Raw genomic sequence first — 26,592 nt, forward strand, 5'->3', positions numbered from 1 at the left:
AGAAACATGCTGGAGAAGGCAGCAGGGAAGACGGGGACCTTGAGATATATTAATCATTAATGCACCTTTCGATGACCTGGGCAATGTGAAACCAGCAGCAGTGAAGTTCATCTAACAGTCATCACTCAGGCAATTGTAAGTCACTGCGTTGGTGACCCCATTGTGAATTCCTGCCCTGAAAAAGCAGGCATTGTGGCATGGATCCCACCCACAATACTTTCATGGATGCTGGCAGAGTATTCCCATCTCAACAGACAGACTCCAGGGAGTCCCTCTTAATGGACTCTCCATGCTGGTGTCCGCATTGCTTGTCAGAGGTTTATTATGTGGGAGGCTTAACTACTCCTCCCTGCCCCACCCTCGGTCGACTGCACTGTTGTGCTGCTGTGCCCACAGGAGCTGTTCTGCCGTTCGTTGGCTGAGAGTGATATGCGCAGTGCCCCCTATGAATTCCCAGAAGACAGCCCCATTGAACAGCTGGAGGAGAGGCGCCAGCGGCTGGAGCGGCAAATCAGCCAGGATGTGAAGTAAGTTGCTGTGATGCTTCTTGGTCTTCTTCTGGCTCCTTTGTTTGGTATTTCCAAGAGTAGGAAGGTGCATTTCAGAGAAGTTCATGAACAAAGACAACTGGATGAATATGAGCAGTTGAGAACTGAGAAATGGGGAACCCTTAGTTGCAACCTAGAATAGATTGCTATAACTCGGGGAATAGGCTTGTTGGAGAAGACATAGGTGGTCCAAAGAGGTGCACATCGGACGTTGGCTAGGATGCCTGCCATTGACATGGTTGTGTGTGTGCATATACATAACTGTATGTGTGTGCGTTTGTAGCTGGCAGTTTTACACAACGCTTGTCCTGCTTACGGTCTGTCTTGGGTGCCCAGAGGCTTTTCACTGGTGGGATTGCTTTGTGGTTATCTACGTTACCAGCAGGCAAATAAAGGCCTCTGTATTTCTTCCAGCTCTATCTGCCCAGAGGTGGCTAAATTCGTTTAGAAACCAGGACTGGAGAGAGGACAAATATGGCCCGGTACAGATGTTATGACCTAACCATGCCTAGGCTATTGGAAGTGTGCTGTAGGAGCATTTGCTCCCTCTTCTCCATGCACACACTGCTTCCCTTCTCCGCTTCCTGGGTTGTGGTAACCATGCTTTGGCATAATATCTGGATTGATCAAATTATGGTTACCACTGGCCATAGTTTGCCTCCGCACCATAACCAGAAACTCACATTGAGCTATACTTTCTGGTTCAGGTGGGGGTGGTTTGCCTAATCTTCATGGCAAACTGGTTGCCATGGATGAGGAGGGACTTACTATTCAAATCAGTAGCACTTTCCTGATGGCCAAACCATGGTTTGGTTTTGATGTCTGTTCTAGGCCTTTTGAATCCATTCTCTTCTGTCTCCCACAGCTGGTGAATATTGCTGTACAGTGTCTGCCATTTCTGGTGTTGGTTTCTGTATTAATGCTAGTGTTTTCTTTTTTTCTTCTCCTCTTCTCCTTTTCTTCCTCCACATTTCCTCATCTCTCTCTGTTTGTGTGTGTCTCTCTCTCTTCCCCCCTCTCTCTTTCTGTCTCTCTGTTTGTTCCTGTCTTGGCCTTGGCCTCCACTTCCCATTTATCCTCAGACTAGAACCTGACATTTTACTCAGAGCCAAACAGGACTTCCTGAAAATTGACAGTGCTGCTGACTTACAGTGAGTGCCTGGCATTAATTCTCTCTGCCCTTGACTCAGGGGTGGGAGCGGGAGCACCCTGCAGGCTGCATCCTCATCCTCTCCCCACCTTGGCAGGCACAAAGGAAATGACACTCTTGCAAGAGTTCTATCCACCTGCATGTGGCACATTCCCACTCTCAATCATGCCACTGCTGCATGTGTGGTCAATTAATTAGGTGCAGATACTGCTAAGTCAAACTAAGACATGTGCAGGCATTTGGGACTGCCTTGTGCAGGCTTAAAATGGGGAGGAGGCAGAGGCATGCATACACAACCCTTGCACCTTCCCTCAAAATCCCAGTGCATGCCAGCTCCTGTTCAGACCTTCCTACAATCAGTGCAAAGCTCTAAAGTGGGGGGATTCTATGTGGAACATGCTTAGAAATCCCCCATCAGACCTTGTACAACATGGGATAGTCCGAAGTGGGACCAGGAGGCACAAGGAAGTTGGGGTGGGGTGGGGCTTGCATTTGTATCCCTCGCCTCTCCATCTTAAGTCCACATTATTTTGCCCCCAATGTACAAGTAGGGCTCTGATCTTACCAGCAGTGACTGAGAGACATGCCAGACAGCCTGGGAGCAGGCTTGGAACTGAACTTCAGAGTGGAAAGATGGTGTAAATCAGGGGTGGCCAACTCCCAAGAGACTGCAATCTACTCACGGAGTTAAAAGCTGTCAGTGATCTACCCCATTTTGGGGGGTTCAGGTCAAAGTTAATGGGCTTTTTTTAAGGGAGGAAAGCCCTGCTGAACTTCTTTGGGGGGAGCCAATGATCCACCAGTGGTCTACCACAGGCATCCAGTGATCTACCGGTAGACCAGGATCTACCTGTTGGACTTGCCTGGTGTAAATGGATGAAGTGAATCTCCCCTCGCCTCCTGGAGGAGAATGAAAGTTCGGTGTTTTAGAATGGAGAAATCCTTGCAGAGGAAAGGCCAAAGCTAGCCACTGTTTTGGTGCATGTGTCAAGTTTGGCGATCCCTTCTGAGAAGTAGATGCTGTTCAGATTGAGAAGCTGGGAAGCCCTATGGCAACTAGGGCAGGCAGAAGCGCCTTTGATCCCGAGCTCACCATGGCTCTCGACACAGCTGAGCGGGGGATTCCTCCCTTTCCACTGCTGGTCACTTTCCCTTGTTCCTTTGCTCTGAGCTCCGTTTCCCTCCTGTCTTTTTATTATAATGGCGATGATTCTTTTCATGGCAGGCACAGTGGGTGGAGCCAGCCTCTTGTCTCTGTGTTTTATATTTCTTCTCCCACCTCCCCTCTTTTCATGGTGCTGGCTGAGCAGCTCAGATCCCTAGTAAGCCCAGCAAGGTCCTTGTCAGGGCGTCCCTTGGAGGCCAGCTTCTTCAGGCCCTTGCTCTGCTTCTGGTTCTGCCAGATGATTGACTTCATGCAGTGCAGAAAGGGGCAATTGGTCATCTGGTGAAGCTGTGCAAAATGAAAGAGCTCTCCCCTGAGGAGCAGGAACCACCTTCCTGCTACGTGGGCACCCTGTTTGACTGTCCAAGGTTCTGAAGCTGTCAAGTGTCCATGACTGTCTCCACCCCTTTCCGTAGTTCAGGGCTGCTCTCCCTGTGGTTGGCGGGGAGGTTGTCCCTGTCTTGAACGTGTTTTGTGTGTGGTACGTCCTGCTTTGATGTCTTGAAGGACCTCTTTCGAAAAGGGGACTCCAGTGAGCACGGCAGGATACCGGCAGAGCCAAATCTGTCATTTACTGTTGCTCCCTCAACTCTCCCCTTTCTTTCCTCTCCCCCCAGATTGTTTAAGGAGCAGGGAGAGGACCTGGTGGACCAGTATCCCAAAGAACGGGATGTGCTTCTGGAAAGGGAGTTCCAGAGGGTCACCATCTCCGGAGAAGAGACGTGCGGGGTAAGGCTGACGGATTCAGAAACTAGCCATCCATTTGCACCCAACCACGCACACCCACCCACAATCTCCCGCAAAGGCTCTGCCACAGGGGTTCCCAGACGGTGGTCTACAAGCTTCATGCGAGTGATCCATGCTATGTTTGTAAAAAATGCAATTAAAAACCATGCAGCATCCAGCACAGTGCTTTACAACTTTTCAGCAGACAGGGAAATCATTCCGTGGTCTGACAATGTTTAGGGGGAGCGGGCGGGTTGGGAACCACTGCTCTACAACATGCTGCTTTCTGACAGCAATCAGATAGCCTCCAGGCAGGAAATGACTCCAGTTTTGCCCTGGAAGGGCCTTAGCTCAGTGCTAGAGCACATTGTGCTTTGCATGCTGAAGGGCCCAGGTTCAATCCCTGGCATCTCCACTTTAAAGGATCAGGTAGCAGGGAATGTGAAAGGCCTCTGTCCGCCTGAGCCCCTGGAGAGCAGCTGTTGGTAAAAATATGCAACCCATCTAATAAACCAGCTGGACAAATAGAATTTACTGACAGGCTCTGTATTTTGTATGTTTGTATTTTTGGTGCTTTGTAGTTTGATGTTTTGAATGTTTGCCGTGAGTCACTTTGGGCACGGCCATTGTGGGAAATTGTTTATTATTAATTTATTTCAAGTATTAAAATAATTTTCTAATAATTTTCAATACCCGTGTTGTAAGTGTTATACCCCCAAAAAATTGCAGATGGGAGTCTGGGGCAAAGAGGAGCAGCTCGCCTAACTTCACCCAGTGGTTCCATTTGGATACTTTGCTAAACTTCAGCTTAGTGTGCTGTGAATGAGCCTATGTGAGCTTCTGGCTCACATGCTCCCCCTTTCCCCCTCCTTTTGGAATTCAGACGCTTTTACTTCTGTTTTTGCTTAATCTCACGTTTCAGTGTTCCCTGTGGATAACGTTAATCATGGTTTGTTTGAAACAAGCCAACTACAAACCATAGTCAACATTAACCCCAGTTTATGGTTTGAATGACACTAAACTATGATTAACTGAGATGTCTGTTAGGAACCTCTGGAGTGATTTGATTTAACACGAAGAAGCTGCAGCACCTGTATTGCACTTTCATTGTGTTTATTTATGGATACTGAAGTTCTCCATGCAAACTGGCTTTTGATCGATATCTTGTGAAGCAGTTAGAGTTACCTAACTCAGTCCCTGTGTTTTTCCATCTTATGAACTGAATCTCTGAAGACTTCCTTCTGGCTGTTGTTTTGATTTTCTGGCCTTCTTTATATAGTTTGAATGGATCAATCATTTTGTGGTTATTTGAAATTTGCACTTGATAGATTTGCCTTATTGGAGACATTATTATTATTGATATGTTATGTATTTTTGTCTAGCGGTTCACGCCGTCTGTTTCCTAGCCTGCCCATCATGATTCCTTGATAAATGCTGTTCCCAGTTCAGCTAACTGTTTTTCTTTGGCTCCCCCCACCCCCCACCAGGTGCCTTTCACAGACCTGCTGGATGCTGCCAAGAGTGTGGTGAAGGCCTTGTTCATTCGGGAGAAGTATATGGGGCATTCTTTGCAAAGCTTCTGCAAGACCACAGCCCGCTTCCTACAAGACCTTTCAGAAAGGCCTTTGGCCCCCAGGATGTATGAGGAGATCCCCGAGACCCCTGGGGCTGGAGGTGAGGTCTGAATCTGGGCCTGTGTGTGAGAGGGCATTCCTTTCAGCAAAGTCACTCCAGTATTGGAGGTGCCTAAAGTGGCAGACATGAAGAGGAACATGGAGAAGGTTTAGATTGGTCCCTGGCTACTTACAAGATGGCCATGGTATTGATGATGCCCTTGCAAGGCCAGCAGGTAGTGGAAGCCAGGGCATGGTCCAGAGGCAGCTCCCCTCCTCTCCCACACCCAAGGAGAGCTGTGAGGGCAAGTCGTACATTACCTCCAGCTTTGGGGTAGGCAAGACTGGGTAGCTGCAAGATCTATTGGGGCATCTCTTCATGTCTCCAAGGGCTCAACTACAAATAATTTTAAGTGATCCCATGGAAAGATGCTAGAGCTATGGGGTGAGTGTAGGGCCATTTGCTGAGAAATGCTGAATTCTGCAATTGTTGGGTTCCAGTTGGGTACATTTGGGTAATCCCCCCCCCGATTCATTTTATTCAGATGTTATTAGTCTTTGGGGGGCAAGGAGCTTATGTGGGGTGTTGAAGTTCTAGAAAATGTCCAGTGGCAGCCACTGGATTCCGAGAGTTCAGTAGACTTTGCCCCCACGTTTCAAAATGTATCTTATGTCATGAGAACTAGAAACTTGCTTGCTCTCAAAAAAAAGCCGTACAAAGATTCTGAGAAAAATGGAACTTTGTACCCATTAACTACATTCTACAAGGTTTCTGTGCTCCCGTGGAGTCAGCCTTGGATGATTGGGAGAGATGGTGTGACTGGGACCCAGTGAGACTGTGCCGTCCCATATTGACTTGATCTGTCATGTTCTGTAGCTGAATAGCCATCACCGAGCTTGCTTGTTTTGTGCCCCATGTGCTAGCTTTTCTTTCTCACCAACTCTTGCTAAACAAGCAAGCAAGCAGACAAACAATAACTGGATAAGGGAATGTGCCATCAACTTCAAGGAGAGAGATGGTTCTTGAGAATAATTAGTTTTATTTTTTGTATTTTGGTTTTCTGTTTAAAATAGTAGGTGAAATATCCGTAGTGATGACGCAAAAGTATACCCTCTCATTTGCTCTTTCCCATGTTGCAGATGCTTCAGGGCACTCACCATTTACAAACCAGCATCCTTATGAGAAGTGTGACCCTGAATCAATGCCTGGAGACCTTGGCTTTGGCCTGAAGATGGTCAATGGAGTAGTCCATGTGTACACTAAGCAGGACATCACCGACAAGTAAGGGGGAATGGGAGAAGGCATGGCAATTTGTTGCTGGGTACAGATGCCTTGGTATGCTAACAGTGCTTCTAGGAAAATATGTTCTTTAGTGACAGGTAAAATTTGGAGGTGAGCAGAGGTCATTCACAGTGATTTTATCCATGGCCCACACCTAAATGGCCAAGTTATTCCCTGTTTTCTCTGTAGCTGGGAATCTTGGATGCATTTAGCTCATGTATCTATAGAAATGGCATATGCCTAATGAAAGTGAAAATTCATCTATAGACATCCTGAGCTTTTAGGAAGTCTAGCTCCGTATTCTTATGCAGCATCTTGTGAAAACTCTGTTCTCATGCAGATCATAATATATGCACACATGATGTCTGATAATGAACACGGTTGAAATCACTGAATCTTGTGCTTTCTTCCCTGTATCCATTTGCCCTTGGAAAGTATAGAAGGGAATATTTATACTACAGGAGCTGGGGAAGAAGGTGTGATTGACAACCGCCCACACAGCTTTGAGAGCACAGAAAGGCAGATCCACATTTTAATTGGGCCTGTTCGTTATTTGAACCAAACAGCACATGCTGTTTTCAAACTAGATTAAGCAAATCAGTAAAATGTATGAAAACTTTATTGTTATATTTTTTTCCTTCTTACATATTCAGAGTACTATACAATAAAACTGAATTTAAAAAGCATCATATTCTAGCAAAATAGCTATTAACCAGTTTCAGACACTTAGGTAAATCCTTGCAAGCAACCAAGGTGAAGGAATGAACGCGATAATACAGCTAGACAGGACTTCCTGGACAAAAAGTTGAACCTTGCATGGAATAGTTTTGCATGAAATGGAAGTTCCTCAAGCTTGAACCCTAGTTGTGATTTTTGATTAAATACTGACATAGCAGGAAAATGGGCATAGATAAGGGAGGAAAATACAATATACATACAATAAAAAAGCACACATACAATAAAGAACACGAGTCTGTCCCAGAAACAATCTGTGTTTTTCTCAATGCATTTCCATAATAGTAACTGCTAATGCCTTACAGTTTCTTTTAAAGTGAAAGTTCGCAGGAATCTTAATTTTCTACTCTGTATGGAAATATCAGTTAACCTGATTTAACAGAGTTGGTGTAGTAAGCAGCTGGATATTCTGGCAATTTCAATTTGAAGCAGTGGTAATAACTACCAAATTCTATATTTTGAGCATCTTGTTTGCCAGTTTTCTCTTGAGCTAACGCCTTCTTTAGTAGCTTCCTCCCCTTTAGTTCTAACTAATGATTTTAGAGAGAGATCTTCATTTTGTGCTATTGGCAGGGCTGATCTTGGCTTTTCCTCTCATTTTACACATAGAACTATGCAAAATACATATCTGGACAACATAGCTCTCTTGATTCTTGTTTACTTGTGTCTGTGATCTTGTTTCATCTTTTGCCTCTTTTTTTTTTTTAAGGACCACAGAACTAGATTTGCCTTACCCTGACCTGCAGGAGTTCATTGCTGACATGAATGTCCTAATGGCTCTGATCATCAATGGTCCAATGTAAGTGATGCCATTATCTTATTTCTTTCATCTTTACGTGCAGGAACAAGCTCCTTCTTCCAAATGACAATTCAGTTAAATGTGGTTAGGCTCACATCCAAGCAGGGTGGCTGTGAGCCTATCTGGTAACTATCATGGAAAACTAGCATCAAACCCCTTTTTTCAATGAAAAGGCCTGAGTAAATTCACGAGGGGTAGTTCTGGTGATTGCTGCTTGCCACGATAACCTGAAGTACAAACTTCATGGTCAAACTGAGAGTAGTACACTTCTGATTATGAGATGCCAGGAACTTACAGTAAGGATCAATATGGCTTGCTTTGGAATTTCTCTGCAGTATATGTCTGATCATTCTTGAGCTGGCTGGAACATGGACCTGACCTCGCATGGCAATGTTTACTGATGTTATGGAATTCCTTACAATTCGCACCCTTATGTCTTTGGCAATTACCCACCCACCCAGACCACATTAGAAATGTCGGCTGTTACTTGACAAATGCACTAGCCCTGAGCCTTCTGCAAGCATAGATTTAAACCCCGAATTAGGTTTTCATGATTTACAGTGCTGGCTACAATGTTGAGAAGGTGAAGGTCTGATTTTGGTGTGGTGAACTAAACCTCCTTTCTAATGTTTGGCCAGAAAATCCTTCTGCTACAGACGCTTGCAGTACCTGAGTTCCAAGTTCCAGATGCACGTCCTGCTCAATGAGATGAAAGAACTGGCAGCTCAGAAGAGGGTTCCGCACCGCGATTTCTACAATATCCGGAAGGTACTGACATTCTGTGTTTCAGGAGTATGTGCCTGTAGTTTTCATTACAAAAATGCTTGTAACTGGACTCTAGGGAACCCCAGCAGTTACTGCAGAATGCTCAGTCGCTACAGCCCAAACTGCCTGGCCTCTGCAATGCCAAAGGAAGGAACAGCAAGTCTGATGGAGACATGGGCCCCTCTCCATTGGTACCTCTTAATAAACAGGCACTCTCTTTCAAAGACTTGTTTTTGCACCCTGATTCCTTAGATGGCCTGACAAATGGTTCCCTGCCCATTTGAGGGTCTTCCAGGCAACCATAGTGGCAAGAAGTGTTATGGTGGCTAAATAATAAGCATTTATATACAGATATATTTTAAAATTTTATTTCAGTCCTTAAAATGGGTGGGAAGCCTATAACCATCCAGATAGTTTGGACTCATGTTCCCATCAATCCCAGCCAGTGTTGCCAGTGATGAGGGCTGATGGGAGTTGTAGTCCGGCAGCAGGTTCTCTGCCCGTGTTTTAAGGTTAGGGATTGGAGCTTAGAGATAATAGATTTCCCTAAAGCCAGCTGGTGGGTCAATGGCCAAGGTCAGATTTGAGCTCTGGACTTCCTGGCCCGCATTCTTAACCACTGATCTTTTGAGCAGGTGGACACGCATATCCATGCATCATCCTGCATGAACCAGAAGCATCTGTTGCGCTTCATCAAGCGGGCTATGAAGAAGCACCTGGAGGAGATTGTGCATGTGGAGAAGGGCAAGGAGCAAACTCTAAAGGAGGTCTTTGAGACCATGAATCTCACAGCTTATGATCTCAGCGTAGACACACTTGATGTCCATGCGGTATGTCAAATAAGAGCCTTAACAACGTCCTATATAGGCCTTATATAGTCATTTGCAGTTTGCCAAATGGGGACGAAGAGAATTGCAGTCTTTTGTCTTCATGGTTACTTAATTACAACAATCTTTGTTGCTGCCTTTTCTAATAGGATCGTAACACCTTCCATCGCTTTGACAAGTTCAATGCCAAATATAACCCTATAGGCGAGTCTGTGCTGCGGGAGATTTTCATCAAGACAGACAACAGAGTCTCTGGAAAATATTTTGCCCATATCATCAAGGTAAGCAGACTACTTGATCTTTCCTTAGTTGTGTACCTAGGAGCTTCTACTTATTGCCAGAGTGCTGAATAAACTATCCAAACTCTGTATCCCGATTTTTGCATTGTGTGTGGTTTTAAAACTTGGGAGGAGCATTCAGATTGAGTTAGGGCATCTAGTGAACCAGGAGATGGGGCAGAGAAAGGGAACCATGCTGGGCAATTGAGATTTCTTGACTACTAGCAGCCCACTTCATCCCTCCTGGTTTCTGAGTTTTTCCCAGATTAAGTATTGCTTTTTTGCAAACTTTGCCCTCAGACTTGAGGTCTTGAAACGTAGCTTTTGAAGGAGAGCATACATTCTTAGGCTGTCAAAATCTGTCTGGTGCCAGCTTCCATACTTGAGGAAGGAAGGGGAAGGCACAGTATGATTTCTTCTATTCATCTCAATTTGGGCTTGCAGGTTTCCCAGGAGAATAATGAAAGGCAGTCAAGATTCTAAGTTTCAAGATCTTCTTCACTCTGTCTGCTTTCTAGAATATTAGGAATAACAACACACCTGTCTGGGGATAAAAAATAGGGCAAAGAGAGCAGTCAATTTTGAGACAGTAGGGGCTGTCTCAAAGAGCACATGTGAAGCCCAAGCAATCAATCGCAGGCAGATAAATTATTCTACCCCGCATGCAAAGAAGGTATAAGGTGTCCAAGCGCTGGATTGCCTTTGTAATGCGTTCCATCCTGCAAAAACATGAGAGTGTTTCTGTAGCAAAGGAGGGTAGTCTTTGATGTCTTTGATGAGGCTCCTTTGCTGACAAGCCCTTTCTCTCTCTCTCTCTCTCTCCTGGCAGGAGGTGATGTCTGATCTGGAAGAGAGCAAGTATCAGAATGCGGAGCTGCGGCTCTCCATCTATGGCCGAGCCCGTGACGAGTGGGACAAGCTGGCCAAGTGGGCTGTGGCTCACAAAGTGCACTCCAACAACGTGCGCTGGCTGGTGCAGGTGCCTCGCCTCTTGTGAGTGCCACTCCCCCTGTGTTATTCCAGGAAGGGGAATTTGGCAGGGGAAACAGCCTCAAAGCTGTACTCCGCTGTGCTGCCTTGTGTGGCTTGAATTGATCGCAGTATTTTCTCCTAGTCATATGTAGGAGAAACTATTTTAGCAAAGTGTAGCAAGCTGCTAGAATTATTAGAAAGGGTTTTGCGAGGGCTAGAGGGGTAGAATCTGTTGTGCTGGCGGGATGGGGGGTTTGGGCACCCCTGCAGCTGTTGTATTGTGAACTAGGCAATAGCTACCCCAGTAGTTAAGGTGGAATCTGAAATGGAAAAGTTGGGAAAGCTTGTTCCGTAAGCGGAATCTTGCTCTTCCGGGTCTTGTTTCTGCACCTTTCCCTCACCCGCAAAGCAATCTGGGTACCAAAACAACAGCAGAAAATCCCTGATCTCTCATAGGCACCTGCATGAGGTTCTTTTCCTCTGCTGTTTTGGCACCCAGATTGTGGAGTAGCCTCCTTATAAAGTGACACATCTTGCCCCTTTTATTTTGCATTTATAAAAGAATGGTGAAAACTGTGCTGCCTGAGCAGGTATTCTTTAGGCAAGGTCTCCAAAGCAGCAATCTTACATGCACTTACTTGCATGGAATTCAGTAGGACTGATTTAAAAAAACACAACACCAGCTCATAAAATTAGCAGATTACTTAACAACGCCAGTAAATGAACAAGCTGCCACCAGTTGCCTGGCAACAGCAAATTTCTTGAATGAATAAATCAATAATGTCAGTTAACTGCTCTCATGCAGGTGGCAGTTTCTGCCTTTGTTCTCCCAGCTTATCAAAGTCCACTTTGCTTCCTGTTCTCTCCTCCTCTGTCTGCTTCCTTCCCTGCTCAGTTAGGTCTCTCCCTTCAGCTCCTTCTTTTTCTGCCGCCTTTCCCTTGGTTCCCAGCTTGCTCTCTTCTTGCAGCCCCCACCAGGTCCTTCCTTAACACGGTGCAGCCATGGATGTGATTGGCCTGCAAACGTACCTTATATTGCAGCTGCTCTTACCATTGCTTTCCTGTTGCTTCTCTGATACGGTGTTTTCTGCTCCCTTCCACCCTCTTAATTTATGGTTTAAGACAAAGTAAACAAAGCTGCCAAGCTGCTTTAATGGAGGAAAAGTGGGCTACGCATCATATAACTACGTCCATTTATTCCTTAGCTGGTGCCCATAATTTTCTTTTTTGCATGTTTGACTGATGGATAAAGCTAAATTGATGAGGAACTCGGAGGACTTTGTTTTGATGGATCTGTGCTTGGGGCTTTAGCTGTGCTTGCTTGTAATCCTAGCTTAGCAGGAGAGCGCACTCGAAGCTTAGCTGCTCAGCTACACTATCAACACAGCTTGCAAGACCTTCAGATAGGGTTGCACGTTCTAAGCTGAACACCTGTTTCGCTGGCTGGGGGAAGTGAATGAAAAGCCTCTCTGTCTGAATAAAGCAACAGAGGGAGTGCGCCAGTGATCTTTCAGGTAACAATGCAAAGAACAGGGGCCTGGTGGGCACCTGAGGAGTGCAACATGCAGAGTTTCTTAAATTGTGCAGAGAGGCTAAAATAAGCTGGGATTTTCTAAAAAGAAAGCTATGACAGGGAAGCAAGCCCAACATTCTTGGGGCTCAGTGATAGAGCAACTGCTTTGCCATGTAGAAGGGCCAGGGTTATATCTACAGGTAGAGCTGAGAGAAATCGCTGTGTGAAACCCTGGGGAGCTGCTGCCAGTCAGTGTAGACATTACTGAGATAGATGGACCAAGGGTCTGGCTTGGAATAAGGCAGCTTCAGCCCCCAGCACCTCTAAATAAAATGATTAGGTAGCAGGCTGCTTTCTGCTCTGGAGCGCTGCTGCTGCTGATCAGAGGATATAATAATGGGCCAGATGGGCAACTAGTCTGATGTACAGTGGTACCTCGGGTTACAGACGCTTCAGGTTACATACGCTTCAGGTTACAGACTCCGCTAACCCAGAAATAGTACCTCGGGTTAAAAACTTTGCTTCAGGATAAGAACAGAAACCGTGCTCCGGTGGTGCGGCGGCAGCAGGAGGCCCCATTAGCTAAAGTGGTGCTACAGGTTAAGAACAGTTTCAGGTTAAGAACGGACCTCTGGAACGAATTAAGTACTTAACCCGAGGTACCACTGTATTATAAAGAAGCTTCCTGTGTTCTTATGGATTAAAGATGACAGGAAGCCATGCAAATGCTGCTTTGGAAGGTGATGATGATACTTAGAATTTGTGTATTGATGTAGGGTGCCCAAAGTATTTCACATACATTATCTTGGTTATCCCTACAACCCTTTTAGTAGAGTCTGTAAGTTCAGCATTTTGTAATGAGGTATTCTTGAAATTCGGGGGGTGGGGGTGGGGTGGTCAGCAAACACTTGTTCCTAAAAAATAGTTGTTTTGTTTTTCATTTTTATTTAAAAATATATATTAAGAGAATTTCAATTGGAAGTTTAATAAAAAGATATAATATAGATCACTAACTGTAATCAGTTGCAATTCCATACATTAATATTTACATAAATACATAATGTTATTATCCTAATACATAATGTTATTGTCCTAAAAAAGAGTTGTTGTCCACAAGGAAGAAAAGAGAAGAAATCCGTTACAATATTTAACAAGCAGCCTGCCTCACCAAAGAAAGGAGAAGATACATAGTATACCATCATGTTTTAACCAAAGCAATGAATTGAGGAGAGATACACTAATGCTTATGGTCATGTCCCCCACTTTTTTTTTGCAAGGATATATTTTGGATCAAGTTTTTGCAAGCTTGTGTTTTGGATCACATTCTTAAGACCATTGCCTAACAGTCCCTGAAGCTGTTGGCAAACTCTGAGAATGTAGCTGTTAATTACACAGTTTCAGTCCTAGCTTGCTCCGCACTTGATTACAGGACAGATGTGGTAAGAGATCATCTTGTGTGTCCAGCCCACAACATGCTTCTCTATGTCCCAAACAGTCAAATTCTTCAGGTCAAATGTTACTATCTGAATATTCAAATGGCTCTGTTGTTTTAAATTTGCTGCTAACTCCAGTAGTTTTAAATTTCTCTTCTACGTAGCTTCCAGCAATTGCTTTGGATTTTTCTAAGTGGTTTATTGTAGTATCAAAACCATCTAGATTAGTTCCATAGTCATAAATTTATAGCCGTTTTTTCAAATGTCATTTCTTTTCTTAATATGCCATTCTAATCAGTGGAGCTCAGAACTGTGATCCCCATATTGGAAATGGGGGAGGTGTGGTGTGGTTTGGGGCTAAGAGGGTGTGGCTCACCGAAGGCCACCTAGCAGATTTATGGCAGAGGTGAGATTTGAACCAGGGTCACAATACTGCCTTAGGTCTTACTCTGGCCAAATGGCATGTGGAGTGGCTCATGCAGCCCCTGCAAGTGATAACCCTCTGGTGAACTGCAGAATATGGAGATTTCTGCAAAGGCCTGTGTCTTAAGCTTCTGTGAATGACAACTGTGCCCTCCGTGTATCTCTGCTTCCGACAGCGATGTGTACAAGACAAAGAAGCAGCTGGCCAACTTCCAGGAGATGCTGGAGAACATCTTCTTGCCCCTCTTCGAAGCTACGATCCACCCTGCCAGCCACCCAGAGCTGCACCTCTTCTTGGAGCACGTAAGTTCTGCCACCAAAAAAAAAGGCTGGCTGCTCTGGTGTGGCTTCCTAAGGGGAAGACTGGCAAGGTCTCTAGATTTGGAACAGGCTAAAGGGATAGCTATACCTTTGGATTATGTTTTTATATGTGGGGCTTGGGTGCCCCTTGTCTTGGGCACTCAGTCCTGGGGGACTGATTTTGGCTTGGTTGGAAATGGCTTTATGCCATATCTTAACCCATTTGAACCTTCAGTCTTAGCATTTTGGTCCTAGCTATGAAACAGACTTGCCTCTGCTTTCTCAGAGAAGGCTCTTGAGGATGAGCATCTTCAGCACCTGTATAGAAGGTTTTCTGCATGGAGCGATAGGATTCAGAAAATTCCTCAATTTTCTGCATGGAGCGGAAAATCCTTAGATAAGTGGGACCATCTCATCCTCACTCCCTGTCTGTCTCTCTCTCTCCTTCCTTTCCCTCGGCTTCTTGATGGGCAGGTGGATGGATTTGACAGCGTGGATGACGAATCAAAGCCAGAGCACCACATCTTCAACTTAGACAGCCCCTTGCCTGGGAACTGGGTGGAGGAGGACAACCCGCCCTATTCCTACTACCTTTACTACACATATGCTAACATGGTGGTTCTGAATCACCTGCGCAGGTAGGAGGCTCTCTTCTTCCCTCCCCCCACCCCCCAGTATACATGGATGAGACTCCAGAATGGTACTCCTGTCCCTGCTAGCTCCACAGGCAAAAGTGGGGAACCTTTACAGCCCAAGGGCCACATTCCCTTTGGGCAGCCACATGTCTCTGGTGAGTGAGGCCAGAGGCAAAAACAGGTTTTGCCTTTGTACAGTAGACTGGTTTCTGCTCCTGCATGCCCATCTCTGTTCTCCATCCAGAGAAGCATCCATTTCTGCCTACGTCAAAGAGGGCCAGTAAGCAATGTGACCTGAGGAGAGCCCCCAGAGCCGGACAGAGAGGTCTAGAGGCCTGAGGTTCCCTAGTCCTGTCCCTTTAAGGCTCTTTGCTCAACCTTCTAAGCAAAGACTGCTTGGGTGCCTGCTGACTGAGCATGCAGCACTGTGCCCTATTAGATAAGTAGGTGCACAGAGTCCTTGGAGGTGGCTGCTGGGTTTTGTGCTAGCTTCACACCTTTGATGTTGTTGCTTGGATCCCAGCTCCCATTCCACTTCTCATTCTAACGACTCATCGCCTGCTCCTCCCACAGAAAGACACTGCTGCCAGTAATGGATGAAATTCAAAGACTGTTTAGTTAAATATGCTAAGATAACTTAATTGGAAAAACCTGCAAATATCAGATAGGCCTAGGATTGAAATATGTGATGTTAGAGAATAATATGTTTAAAGTTAAAATGAAAAGAAAGAAAGATGTTAAGTGGTTAAGTTAATTTTATGAGAAAATTGGTTTTGGAAAACTGTTACAATGAAATACACTGAAATTCAGCTAGGGGGGATTTGAGGAAGTCACTTAACAATGTTACTAAGGTTGGATTAAGTACAGTTAAGGTGTATGTTTGTTTGTTTGATTGTTTGATTGTTTGTTTGTTTAAAAATCTTGGAAAATCAATAAAAAAAAATTTGGATAAAAAAGAAAAGAAAGACACTGCTGCCAGTTAGCTACCAAGTTCAAGATGCTGATCTTCGTGCATAAAGCCCTTTACAGCTTGGGAGCAGGATACCTGAAAGATCGCCTCAACCCTTATATCAATTTGTTCTGCAGCTGAGGGCCTCCTACAAGCTGCCATTTTATCAGGAAGTTTGCTCAATATAGGAATCGGGACTTTGTGTTGTTGCAGCTACACTTTGGAATTCCCTCTCCATGTACACTGGACAGGTTCCATTTCCGTTGTCTTTTTAGGCATCTATTGAAGACCATCCTCCTTCAAAAAACCTTTTAAGTTGAGATTGGTCCTAACCTGCATCTGTGCTGGAATAGTTTTTAAGATGCTTTTATTGTTTTATCATTCGTTGTTTGTCACTCTGGGCTCCCTGGGGAGGATATAAATGTAATAAATAGGCAGATAAAATGAAGGCACTATACAGTGACACTGAACTGTGTGTTTTGCTGCTGGTTCTCTAGGAAGAGAGGCTTTCACACCTTTGTGCTGCGCCCCCACTGTGGAGAGGCCGGGCCCATCCACCATCTGGTATCTGGTTTCATGCTGTCTGAGAACATATCACATGGCCTCCTGCTCCGCAAGGTGAGAGTAAGAAGGGGAGGGGGGCACACTTGGAAAACGAGAGCGTGTGTGCCCATGTGCAAACTCGGTGGCAGAGCACATGCAGAAGCTTCCAGGTTCAGTTCCTGGCATCTCATGAGCCTTCTGAACTTGTTGAAGGAGGCACATCCTGGGTATTGCTGCTATTCACTTCTGAGCCAAGGATTTGACGAAGCTCAACACTCCGCAGATGTGCTGCCCAGCTCCTAAACCTGCATTTCTTCCATAGGCACCTGTGCTGCAGTACCTCTACTACCTGGCCCAGATTGGCATTGCCATGTCCCCACTCAGCAATAACAGCCTCTTCTTAAGCTACCATCGAAACCCTCTGCCAGAGTACCTCTCTCGGGGCCTCATGGTCTCCCTGTCCACAGATGACCCACTGCAGTTCCACTTCACTAAGGTGAGTGTGATGTCGCGGAGGCCAAGTGAGGCCATGACCCTGTGGCAGATGGCATCCATTTACCAGTCTCGTGTAACTTCTGACCTTGCCCAAAAAAAAAAACAACCACAAAAAACCACTACTCACTCCAAGCAAAATGCTTTTTTGACAAGCCTTTCCTTCTTGTAAAGTTTGTATGAATCTGTATTCCACTGGTTCTTTTCAAAGAATTCTAGAGTTGGAAGGTACCCCCGGTCCAACCCCCTTCAATGCAGAAATCACAATGAAAGCATCCCTGACAGATGGCCATCCAATTTCTGCTTTAAAGCCTCTGTTAAAGGAGAGAGTGCCACCTTCCAGGGCAGTGTGCTGTACTGTCGAACAGCAATTAGTGTCAGAATGTCCTTCCTAATTGGAATCTCCTTTCTTGTACCTTTAATCCATTGGTTGGGTTCTTTCCATTCCACTAAGCTTCTGTTATGCCCACTATAGCAATCTTCTCCTTTTAGCGGCAAGCATTCCAGTTCCTTCCCCCACCGCAACCCCCAACTTGGCTTGGAAGCTCTCACAGTATTATCACATTTCTTCCGTTTCCCCCTGAGGTCCTTTGGCTGCTTCTCCCATCCTGCTCTGTTCTTGTTGCCTAATTCTACTAACTTGGATGCTCAGAAACGTTTTCACCCTCACCCTGAAGCAGATGCTTCCCAGCTCCTGTTGGCTTTTCCCTAGGAGCGTCAGTTTAAAATCTGCTTGGAATGTTTCTGATAAGTTACATCTTAGTTCACATAGAGCCTAGGCCTTTTTGCAGAGGTCTGGCATGCCCCAAGACATTCCCTAGTGCCTAAGAAGTGCCAAAGCTCTTCTCCAAATACCTCATCCATGCACTGAATCTCCTACACCCCCCTGCCAGCTCTCAGGGAATGGGTAGCATTTCAGAGCATATGGAATGGGTAGCATTTCAGAGCAAGCTACCTTGGAGAAGCCCTACATTTCACCTTCCTACCTAGCCAGATGTATTGATAGCAGTCAGTTAAATGTCTTTTCTGCATGACAGACGCTTATAGAACTTGGATCTGAGGGCTGGGACCTTGTGGAAGACTTCAGAAGTAACTTTAGCAACTGTTCTTGGCTGGGGGGGGGGCGGGAATCATATTCTGTCTCCATTTTGGTCATATATGTACATTTCTTGGGTTCCACTTTGTAGGCAGATTTTCCTTTTAATTCATTTTCTGCTTGTGCAAGCACAGAGTAGGGTCCTCTCAACAAGTCAGCATGAATGCTGCCACCTAGTGACTGTTCAGTTGTCTGGACAGATGCCTGTCCACTACAGCTGTCAGAGCAAGAACGTAGTAGTCAGCCTGTAGTGTTGAGCTTGATTCAGCCTGGAGGGATAGTAGTGGAAAGCCAGGCCAGGGTTACAACTGAACTTTATTTACAGGAGATGTTGCTTCAGCTGTCTTCATCTTTTCAGCTATGTTCGCCGCATGCCGTTGTCCTGATTTTCCTAGTACATGCTGTTCTCCTAATTGTCTAGTACAGAGAAATTGCGGTAGGGGGTAGCTAGAATATGCCCCATGATCTCATAAATCTCACACTCCTACCCATCCGGTCCAATGTGCACCAGAATCTCCAAACCTAGCTCAGTGGCATGTCTTAATGCTCTTTATATACAAACAGAGGGTGCAAGTAGGATACTTTAGACTCGAGTTTATGTGGAGGTGCCCTTTTTTGAAGACAATGTGTATAACTTCGCTGCTTTCAAAATGTGGTCAGACAGCCCTGCTTCATTGGGGGACCCTCCTGCTTGTTCTTCTGAGTGGGACCCTAGACACCTGATGGGGCCACTGAATGTTTTCATCTGCAGTATAGTCCATGATGCAGCCTGACTGACAAAACCATCTCTTACAGGAACCCCTGATGGAAGAGTACAGCATCGCCACACAGGTTTGGAAGCTCAGCTCCTGTGATATGTGCGAACTTGCACGCAACAGTGTGCTCATGAGTGGCTTCTCCCACAAGGTAATGCTACATCTTCCCCCCCCCCCCTGAAAAGAGGTTGCCTTTGTTCCCTAACCTCTCTTTGTTCCCTGACCTCTCAGAGAATACAGTACAAAAGAATACCCCAGCAACTCCCTTGGTTCATGGCCTGATGTCTCCAGCTTTGGAAATTTAAGATCAGTTTAGAACTGCCTCCTGCCCAACTCTGCCTTTACACAAACATGAACATGCTCCAGCTGAAGATCTTTGTATTTGTCCTGTGACAGCTGGGCTCTGTGAAAGGCAGTGGCTGGGATCAGGCCCAGAGGGTCTCTTCTCAGCCCAATTCCTTCCACTCTGTGGCCTTTTCTGCAGCATGACCACTTCTGAAAGGGGAAAAATCGAGCTCAGAAAAGTCTCTGGACTTTGCGACCCTTTAAGTTTACCGTATTTTTCGCTCTATTGGACGCACCGGACCACAGGACGCACCTAGTTTTAATCAAGGGAAAAAAATTATTCCCCCCCCAGCCCCAAAGAGCAGTGGACAGGCTGCTTCTCCCAGAGCTTTTCGGGGCTGCGGGGGAGGCCCGGGTTCCACCCCCCCAGCCCCAAAGAGCAAAGAAGCCAAGGCAGCGAGCGGGATCCATAGCCGCGCAACCTCTCCAGCCAGGAGCTAAACCTCTCCAGCGCGGCTAAAGAAGAAGACAAGGCAGCAAGCGCGATCCATCCCACTCGCTGCCTTGGCTTCCTCTTTAGCCTTGCGCAGCATCTTTAGCCTTGCGCAACGGGATGGATCGCGCCCGCTGTCCACCGGGGCTGGACTAGATGACTCCTGGGGTTCCCTTCCAACCCTGCAATTCTATGACCTCGGAAGGTGTTGGGGGTCTCCACCACTGGAGGCTTTTAAGCAACGGTTGGGGGACCATCTGCCTGGCATTCTTTAGCTGTGATTCCTACATTGTGAGGGGGCTGGGCTAGATGACCCTCGGGTGGCCCTCCCAACTCTATACAGTCCTACAGTTCTGCAGCAGGAGATCCAAGCCACTTCACACAATGCCCACTCCCAATTTTCATCAGAGAGACACTGGCTTCAGTGTCTAGGTAGGTACCCCCCCTACCTTCACACTTCCCCCACCCCACTTAAGCTGAGGAAATTCCTGCCCAGAAAAGCTCCTAGGTGAGGCAAGGGTTAAGATCTACCTCTGGTGGATCACGGAGAGGCGCGCAAGGCTAAAGAGGAAGCCAGGGCAGCGAACGGGATCTGCCCCGGCTTCCTCTTTAGCCTTGCGCAGCCTCCCCCACCCGGCTGCAGAGGTTGCACAAGCCTTTTCTAGAGGAGGGAGAAGGGACTGACTGGCGGTGTCAGTCCCTTCTCCCTCCTGGGGAAAAGCCCGCAAGAGCCGCGTGAAGCTTGTGTGGGGCTCTTGGGGGCTTTTCCTGCCTGCCTCCCCCCTGCATTCGCTCCATAGGACGCACAGACTTTTTCCCTTAGTTTTTAAGACGGAAAAAGTGCGTCCTATGGTGCGAAAAGTACGGTAAGTAATGAAGGATCTGTCCTGGTTGTCAATATGACCCTGGTGGATGGGAGAGGGAATTGATTTTGGATAATGCTGTCCCTGTGGCCTCTTGAGCCCAATTTCTCCCAACTCAATACCACTACAGTCCTTTTATGTGAAAGAAGTCCCCCTCCTTACCAAAAGGATTCTTCTTCCAGGCCAGGCCAGCGGAGAGCACTCACATTTTCTGCCCCTGTGGGATTTGAGGAGGTGGGAATCAGAGTGGTTCTAATCTGTCTCCTCCTCTGCCCTTGTTAGGTTTTGAGATGTCTGCATAAAGATGTCCTTACTTTTGCAATATAAGGAATTGTTGCACCTTGGAGTGTTCCAGTTCATGATTCCTGCCATTTTCAAGGGTGCTCCATTCCATTTCCCCCCGATTTTCAAGTTCTGCCCATCCACCCAGTAGTCAGTCGCTATTCTGTGCTCATTGAGCATGTTCAGTCCTTAATCAGCTGTTTTTATTCTTGCATTACCCATTCGGGTTTGTACTTCTCCAAAACATTGACATTTCACCCCCAGGTCTGCTGATAACCTGTCTTTGGTATGTGAAAGGTGCCATCTTGGCACTCAGAGGACAAGTTCTCTCTTAGAGTATAGAGAACCATAAATGTAGCTGCCTTTCTTTCTTTTGCAAAAGATGCATTGTAGCCTTGATGAGAAACTATAGAGATGTGGCCCATTATCCTAGCAGCCCAGACGTATGCTCAGTTTTGTTGTCAGCTCTTTACAGCTTCCACAGGGCTTTGTTTTCTAAGGTTTCTTTTTTACAGATTGCTTAAAGACAGACAAAGGTATCCTGGGATTTTATGCTTGGTGCTAGCCTTGATTAAAGTGCTCATGGGCACAGGATGTTACCATGCAGTTGAATGGCACAGTGGTAAAGCATAAGTTGTTGCTTGTCCTAACAATGGATTGGTCTCTTTCTTCTCTGCCCAGGTGAAGAGCCAGTGGCTTGGGCACAACTACCACAAGGAGGGTCCTGAGGGCAACGACATCCGGCGCACCAACGTGCCAGACATCCGGGTGGCCTACCGCTATGAGACACTTTCCCAGGAACTGACCCTCATCACGCAGGCTGTGCAGACGGAGGAACTGGAGACCATCCAAGAGGAAGACCTTCTGACCATGAGCTCCAGCCTGGATGCTCGCTGAAGAATGGCCGGCTCACAATCTCCCCTCCATCCCCATCTTGGCCTGCCAAGGTGGGGCTGTCCTACAAGCATGAAGAGACCCTGACCAACCCACCCACCTCACCCCGGCCCCACGGACCGTTTTAATTTCCTGTTGTGTTTTTGTTTTTAAGCATCTTGTTATCTTCTGTTATCTCCTGGAAAGGCATTAATGGGTTGGAGGTTTTTTTTCTGGGGCAACGGAGGCAGGGTGTCAGAGAAATTCCTTTTGGGGGTCTCTAGAAAGAGGAAAGTGCATCCTGCAGATGTTGGCAGTGCTGTTTTTGAGCAGAGGCTGGACAGCAAAGAGTAAGGTTGTGGCAGAGACCTGCTGAGTGGACCTTAGAGGCACCTGGCGACAGTTGCATGAAGGCCAAATGAAGCACCAGCATGGAAGCATATGTCCCAGTTGTATTTGGAATGAGATGCTGTGAGTGTTTGTGTGGCTCTGCCAAGGGATAGAGCAGAGTGGTGGTGCCTTCTGCTACGTTGGATTTTTTGTTTGTCCTCTGTTTGGCTGCTGGCAGCTGGAGTTTCTCATTGGCCAATAAAACATCCTCTCTATCTCTATTTCTCTTTGGTTAGGCAGCCCTGCCTTTTATTATCAGAGCAGCATGTTGGCGCAGCTCTCCCGTGCTGCAGCCTCCAGTGCACAGCGTGGCCATGCGGTGAGAGTCTTTTCTGTCTCAAGCCCTTAAACTCTGGTGTCTTTTGCTTGGTGGAAGCGCCAGTTCTCAACCCCCCTGCCTTAGGAGGCAAAATACTGTGAGTGGCTGGGGAATAGTGGGCCTTCAAGTCTAGCCCAGCAGGATAAAGAGAAAGTAGCCTGCCGGGTAACTGGCATATTTAGCATTTGTCTGTCCCTCTCTACAATCATGTAACAAAGAGGTCTTTATCTAAGTGTAACAAGAGGAGCCGTAACACCCATCCTAGCAGGGGCTTTTGCCTTAAGGTTGAAATGGATGTGACATGGGCGTTCTGTGATCAGCCATCTTGAGTATTCCTTTATTTATGTCCTTTTGAAACAAAAAAACACACACCAAAAAATACACCTTAAACATCTGTTTTTGGTTGGATCAGTGTCACTGAGAGTGCATGTGTTAATCAATTTATCTGATCTAAACTGGTGCCCCCCCCTCACCCCACAAGCCACCCTTAGCCCAGGAGCAGGGCAAAAAACAGTATCTGCATCATATTTGTATTATTTTCTTGGAACATTTCTGCTGTTTGGGGAGTAGATCAGCAAAATGGTGCCCACTTCAGTATCGCTGTTCCAAACAAAATCTGACTACTCCTCCCTGGAGCTGCTCTAGAAAAGCATTGTTGTTTTTAAACCCCACCCTGTTGGGTCAAAGAGCGGTTTCTTGCCAATTGCTTGAGCTTGGGGAGAGCCATTAGGTCTCAGTACGCCTTGCCACGCTTGGGCATAGACCACGTGGGCAACCTCCTTTTTCCTCTGCATTGGGTTGAGGAGAACAGCCTCTTGTGTCTGCCCTTGCATAATGCATATGTACGTCAAGATCTTCTTTCTACATTTGGCAAGGAAACATGGCATAGTAATAGTTTAGCTTTCTCACCAGCAAAGTTGCTGCTGTTCTGGGAACTGACTTTGATGCCTCCTGCTTATTGCGAATGGGTAATGAATCCTGAGGAGGCAACAGGCAGTAACTTCTGCCTCCTGCTGAAGCCATGTGACTCAAAATGGAAACGCACAGAAGAACATGGATCCGTGCCTTTCCCAGCTCTCCATTTTGAGTCCTGCCCTGTGAAAGGTTCATAACGGTTAGAAGGGTCCCCTCCACAGATCTCTGGCCAAGCTGTTCACCATCACGTAGCTTCTGAATCTTGCTTGTGGGCAGCTCACCATCCTTGACATATTGGGCCTCTGTGGCCCCCTTAGCAGTCCGTGTGCAACTAGTCACAATAAGGAACTCCTCGTGAGCACAGCTACTTGGAGTAGAAGACCAGTCTCAGACAGTGCTCACTCCTTTCAGACTCTCGGGCAAAGTCTGCATTGCTCACGAAAAAAGGCTTCTCGGTGGTGAGTCGATTGCACGGCGCCACCTCTTCCTTGCTGTTGCCAAGGCACTTTTGACCTTGTAGTTGCAAGCAGCTTTGATTCAATGGAAAAATGCGTTTGCTAAACATTAGATGGGCAGCAGCAATAGAAATGGGGTTTTTATTTTTTCTAAGGTTGGGCAGGGAGCTTGCGAAGCCCTCCCTCTAGGCTGCTGTGGACCAAAATCTGAAGATCCATACTGCAGCCAGTGCCTTGCTTAAAGTAGTACATGGAGTGTGCCAAGACTGGGTAGATTTCCCCTTGAGCTTCTACCTCTGAAACAGGCACTTGCTCTCCTTTGTGTCCGTGTGTTTGTGTGTGTACAAGAGGGACAGGGAGAATTCTTAAAGGGTCAAAATGTTTTCTTTGTATGACTGGCATCTCACCTCCATGGCCTGAAAGGGGGAAACCTTTTTTTCTTTCCTCCCCTACCTCTGTGCTTTTGTTTGGGTACCCAGAGAGGGCAGTGGAGGTGTTTTGCCTTGGTTTCAGCTAGCCTTGCGGATCGGAGCCACAGCATTTTGGTCTGTATCTTTGTGAAGATAATGGAATCTCGACTCAGGGAGTTGAATGTACCTTGGTCTATGTCAAGAGGGTTCTCCCCTCCCCACAGATCCCTCCCTCCTTCCTTCCTTCCTTCCTTCCTTGCCGCAACCTGCCTTGCTTCGCTTTGGTATCTGGTGCGGCACACACCATGTTAGTTTTTGCTTTGTTGTCAGATGGAGATGAAACCCGTATCCCCCTGGCAATCACTGCATCCTCCTATCACACACTCTTGATAATTTTGACGTAGTTTGGATAAACTATCTGCTTGTCTGTGCTGAAATGTGATGTTAGAAATCCTATCAAACATGAGCATGATCCATCATTAAAGATTATTTAAGTAAGTCTTCTGTGTTGTTTCTGACTGAATGGACTTCTTCCTTTGAATGACTTATAGACCACACACAGGGCTATTGCTCAGATTGCTTCCACACAAGGATGGAGTATGTTTTATGCGGGACATTAATCATCTAAAGGACCAAAGTCTAAAAATGCCACCATGACAGTTGTACACTTTTGCAAACTGAGCAATCAACACCATGTCTTTGTGGACTGCAGGGCGACTACTCCTTTTTAAGAAATGATTTTTTTAGAAAAATGAATTAATATGTTAAACATTCAAAATATAAATGTATACAAGTTACAGAAAATGCATCAAATACACATGGCTGGTGCTGTAATTCAGAGACCCAATGAGCCAAGAAATGCTGCTTGCGTTGTTACAAAGACAGACATTATCCCCGCTCCCAGAATGTCATTGCTAAAGGTCTATTTTCTCTCCAGAAGGCAGGAGAGAGAGGTCTGGGATATTCTCATATGATTTCACTGAAGACACTTCTTGTGGGGGTGGTGAGTCGGGAGTGTATCCCTGTAAGTTAAAATGGTAGACCAGTACAGAACTGAAAACACCTTCATTTCTTGTGAGTCACAGAGCAAAATGGGTGAAATGGAACCCAGGAATCCTGTTTGCACCAAGCCTTCCTGAGGGGGCTTTTGAAAGCTTTGAACAGCAGGAAATTATGGGTCAGGTATCTAACTTAGCTAGGATTGCCTATCTAAGAAAATGTGAGCTCGTGGATTTTGACCCTAGAGAACAACCAGATAAGGTTGGAATGCAGCTCATAAAACAGTAGCTAACGATCATGACCACCCCCAGGTTGACTGGAATGTGGGCTTGGTTCAAAACGGGAGGTTTCCAGATAGCTGGACTCCCTTACCCCAATACCCGCTCTTAATTTGTTACATGGTTCGTTATGTAACACACAAGTGATATCTGTAGTTAACCCAGGCTTGCATAAATATATATTGGCAGTGGTTCGAACAATTTGGGGCCTGTTTCGCTGGTGGAGACAGGTAGTTTATGAAAATGCAAGGCTACTATTCACATAAGTGCTCCCGCCTCCTTTCACAGAGTACATGAATTAGTGCACTTTGTCGTCATTGCTTTTTAAGACATAGCAGTGACTCACAGCTTGGGGGGGGGGGAGAGAGGAATGAACTCCATCCAATGCCTAGTGCTGTATCAAGTAGAACAGGGGTCAGCAAACCTTTTCAGCAGGGGGCCGGTCCACTGTCCCTCAGACCTTGTGGGGGGCCGGAATATATTTTGAAGAAAAAAATATATGAGCAAATTCCTATGCCCCACAAATAAGCCTGAGATGCATTTTAAATAAAAGGACACATTCTACTCATGTAAAAACATGCTGATTCCTGGACCTTCCGCGGGCTGGATTGAGAAGGCGATTGGGCCGGATGCGGCCCCCAGGCCTTAGGTTGCCTACCCATGAAGTAGAAGGTGAGTGCCTACATACAAGCAGATATATTAGTCGGGAATATTCCAGGTTTGGCAAGTTGGAACCTTCCTTTTCAAGGGTCCTTGGCTGCAGATCGTTGTAGCAGATAGTAACTTAGCACTGACTGTGCTAGCTGGTTGCTCCAAGCTTTCTGAGGCTATTTTGGCAAATTCATGTAGTGTTTGCTATTTTAGATGAAACTAAAAATACTCTTTGTTCTTAAGCAGGCATAGGCAAACTTGGCCCTCCATGTGTTTTGGGACTACAACTCCCATCATCCCTAGCTAACGGGACCCCAGTGGTCAGGGACGATGGGAGTTGTAGTCCCAAAACACCTGGAGGAGGGCCGAGTTTGCCTATG

General features: G+C 46.2%; 1 protein-coding gene across 4 annotated transcripts in view; it reads left to right on the forward strand.

Annotated features, from left to right (window-relative positions):
• AMPD2 (adenosine monophosphate deaminase 2) overlaps positions 1-24,782 on the forward strand; it is a 50,530-nt gene extending 25,748 nt beyond the window's left edge. For 3 of the 4 annotated variants that reach the window (XM_079980281.1, XM_079980280.1, XM_079980283.1), the window contains exons 3-18: positions 397-527; positions 1,631-1,699; positions 3,481-3,592; positions 5,077-5,263; positions 6,343-6,484; positions 7,929-8,018; positions 8,657-8,786; positions 9,419-9,613; positions 9,760-9,891; positions 10,718-10,881; positions 14,406-14,532; positions 15,004-15,167; positions 16,611-16,731; positions 16,979-17,152; positions 19,040-19,150; positions 21,604-24,782. In XM_079980281.1, coding sequence (XP_079836407.1) covers positions 397-527; positions 1,631-1,699; positions 3,481-3,592; positions 5,077-5,263; positions 6,343-6,484; positions 7,929-8,018; positions 8,657-8,786; positions 9,419-9,613; positions 9,760-9,891; positions 10,718-10,881; positions 14,406-14,532; positions 15,004-15,167; positions 16,611-16,731; positions 16,979-17,152; positions 19,040-19,150; positions 21,604-21,819 — 2,265 coding nt within the window. In that variant the 3' untranslated portion in view covers positions 21,820-24,782. The remainder of the gene's footprint in view (positions 1-396; positions 528-1,630; positions 1,700-3,480; positions 3,593-5,076; positions 5,264-6,342; positions 6,485-7,928; positions 8,019-8,656; positions 8,787-9,418; positions 9,614-9,759; positions 9,892-10,717; positions 10,882-14,405; positions 14,533-15,003; positions 15,168-16,610; positions 16,732-16,978; positions 17,153-19,039; positions 19,151-21,603) is intronic. The other variant, XM_079980282.1, reaches the window with a different exon arrangement.
• The last annotated feature ends 1,810 nt before the right edge of the window (positions 24,783-26,592 follow it).

The sequence above is a fragment of the Podarcis cretensis genome (assembly GCF_951804945.1).
Source record: "Podarcis cretensis genome assembly, chromosome: 6".
Classification (NCBI taxonomy): Eukaryota; Metazoa; Chordata; class Lepidosauria; order Squamata; family Lacertidae; genus Podarcis; species Podarcis cretensis.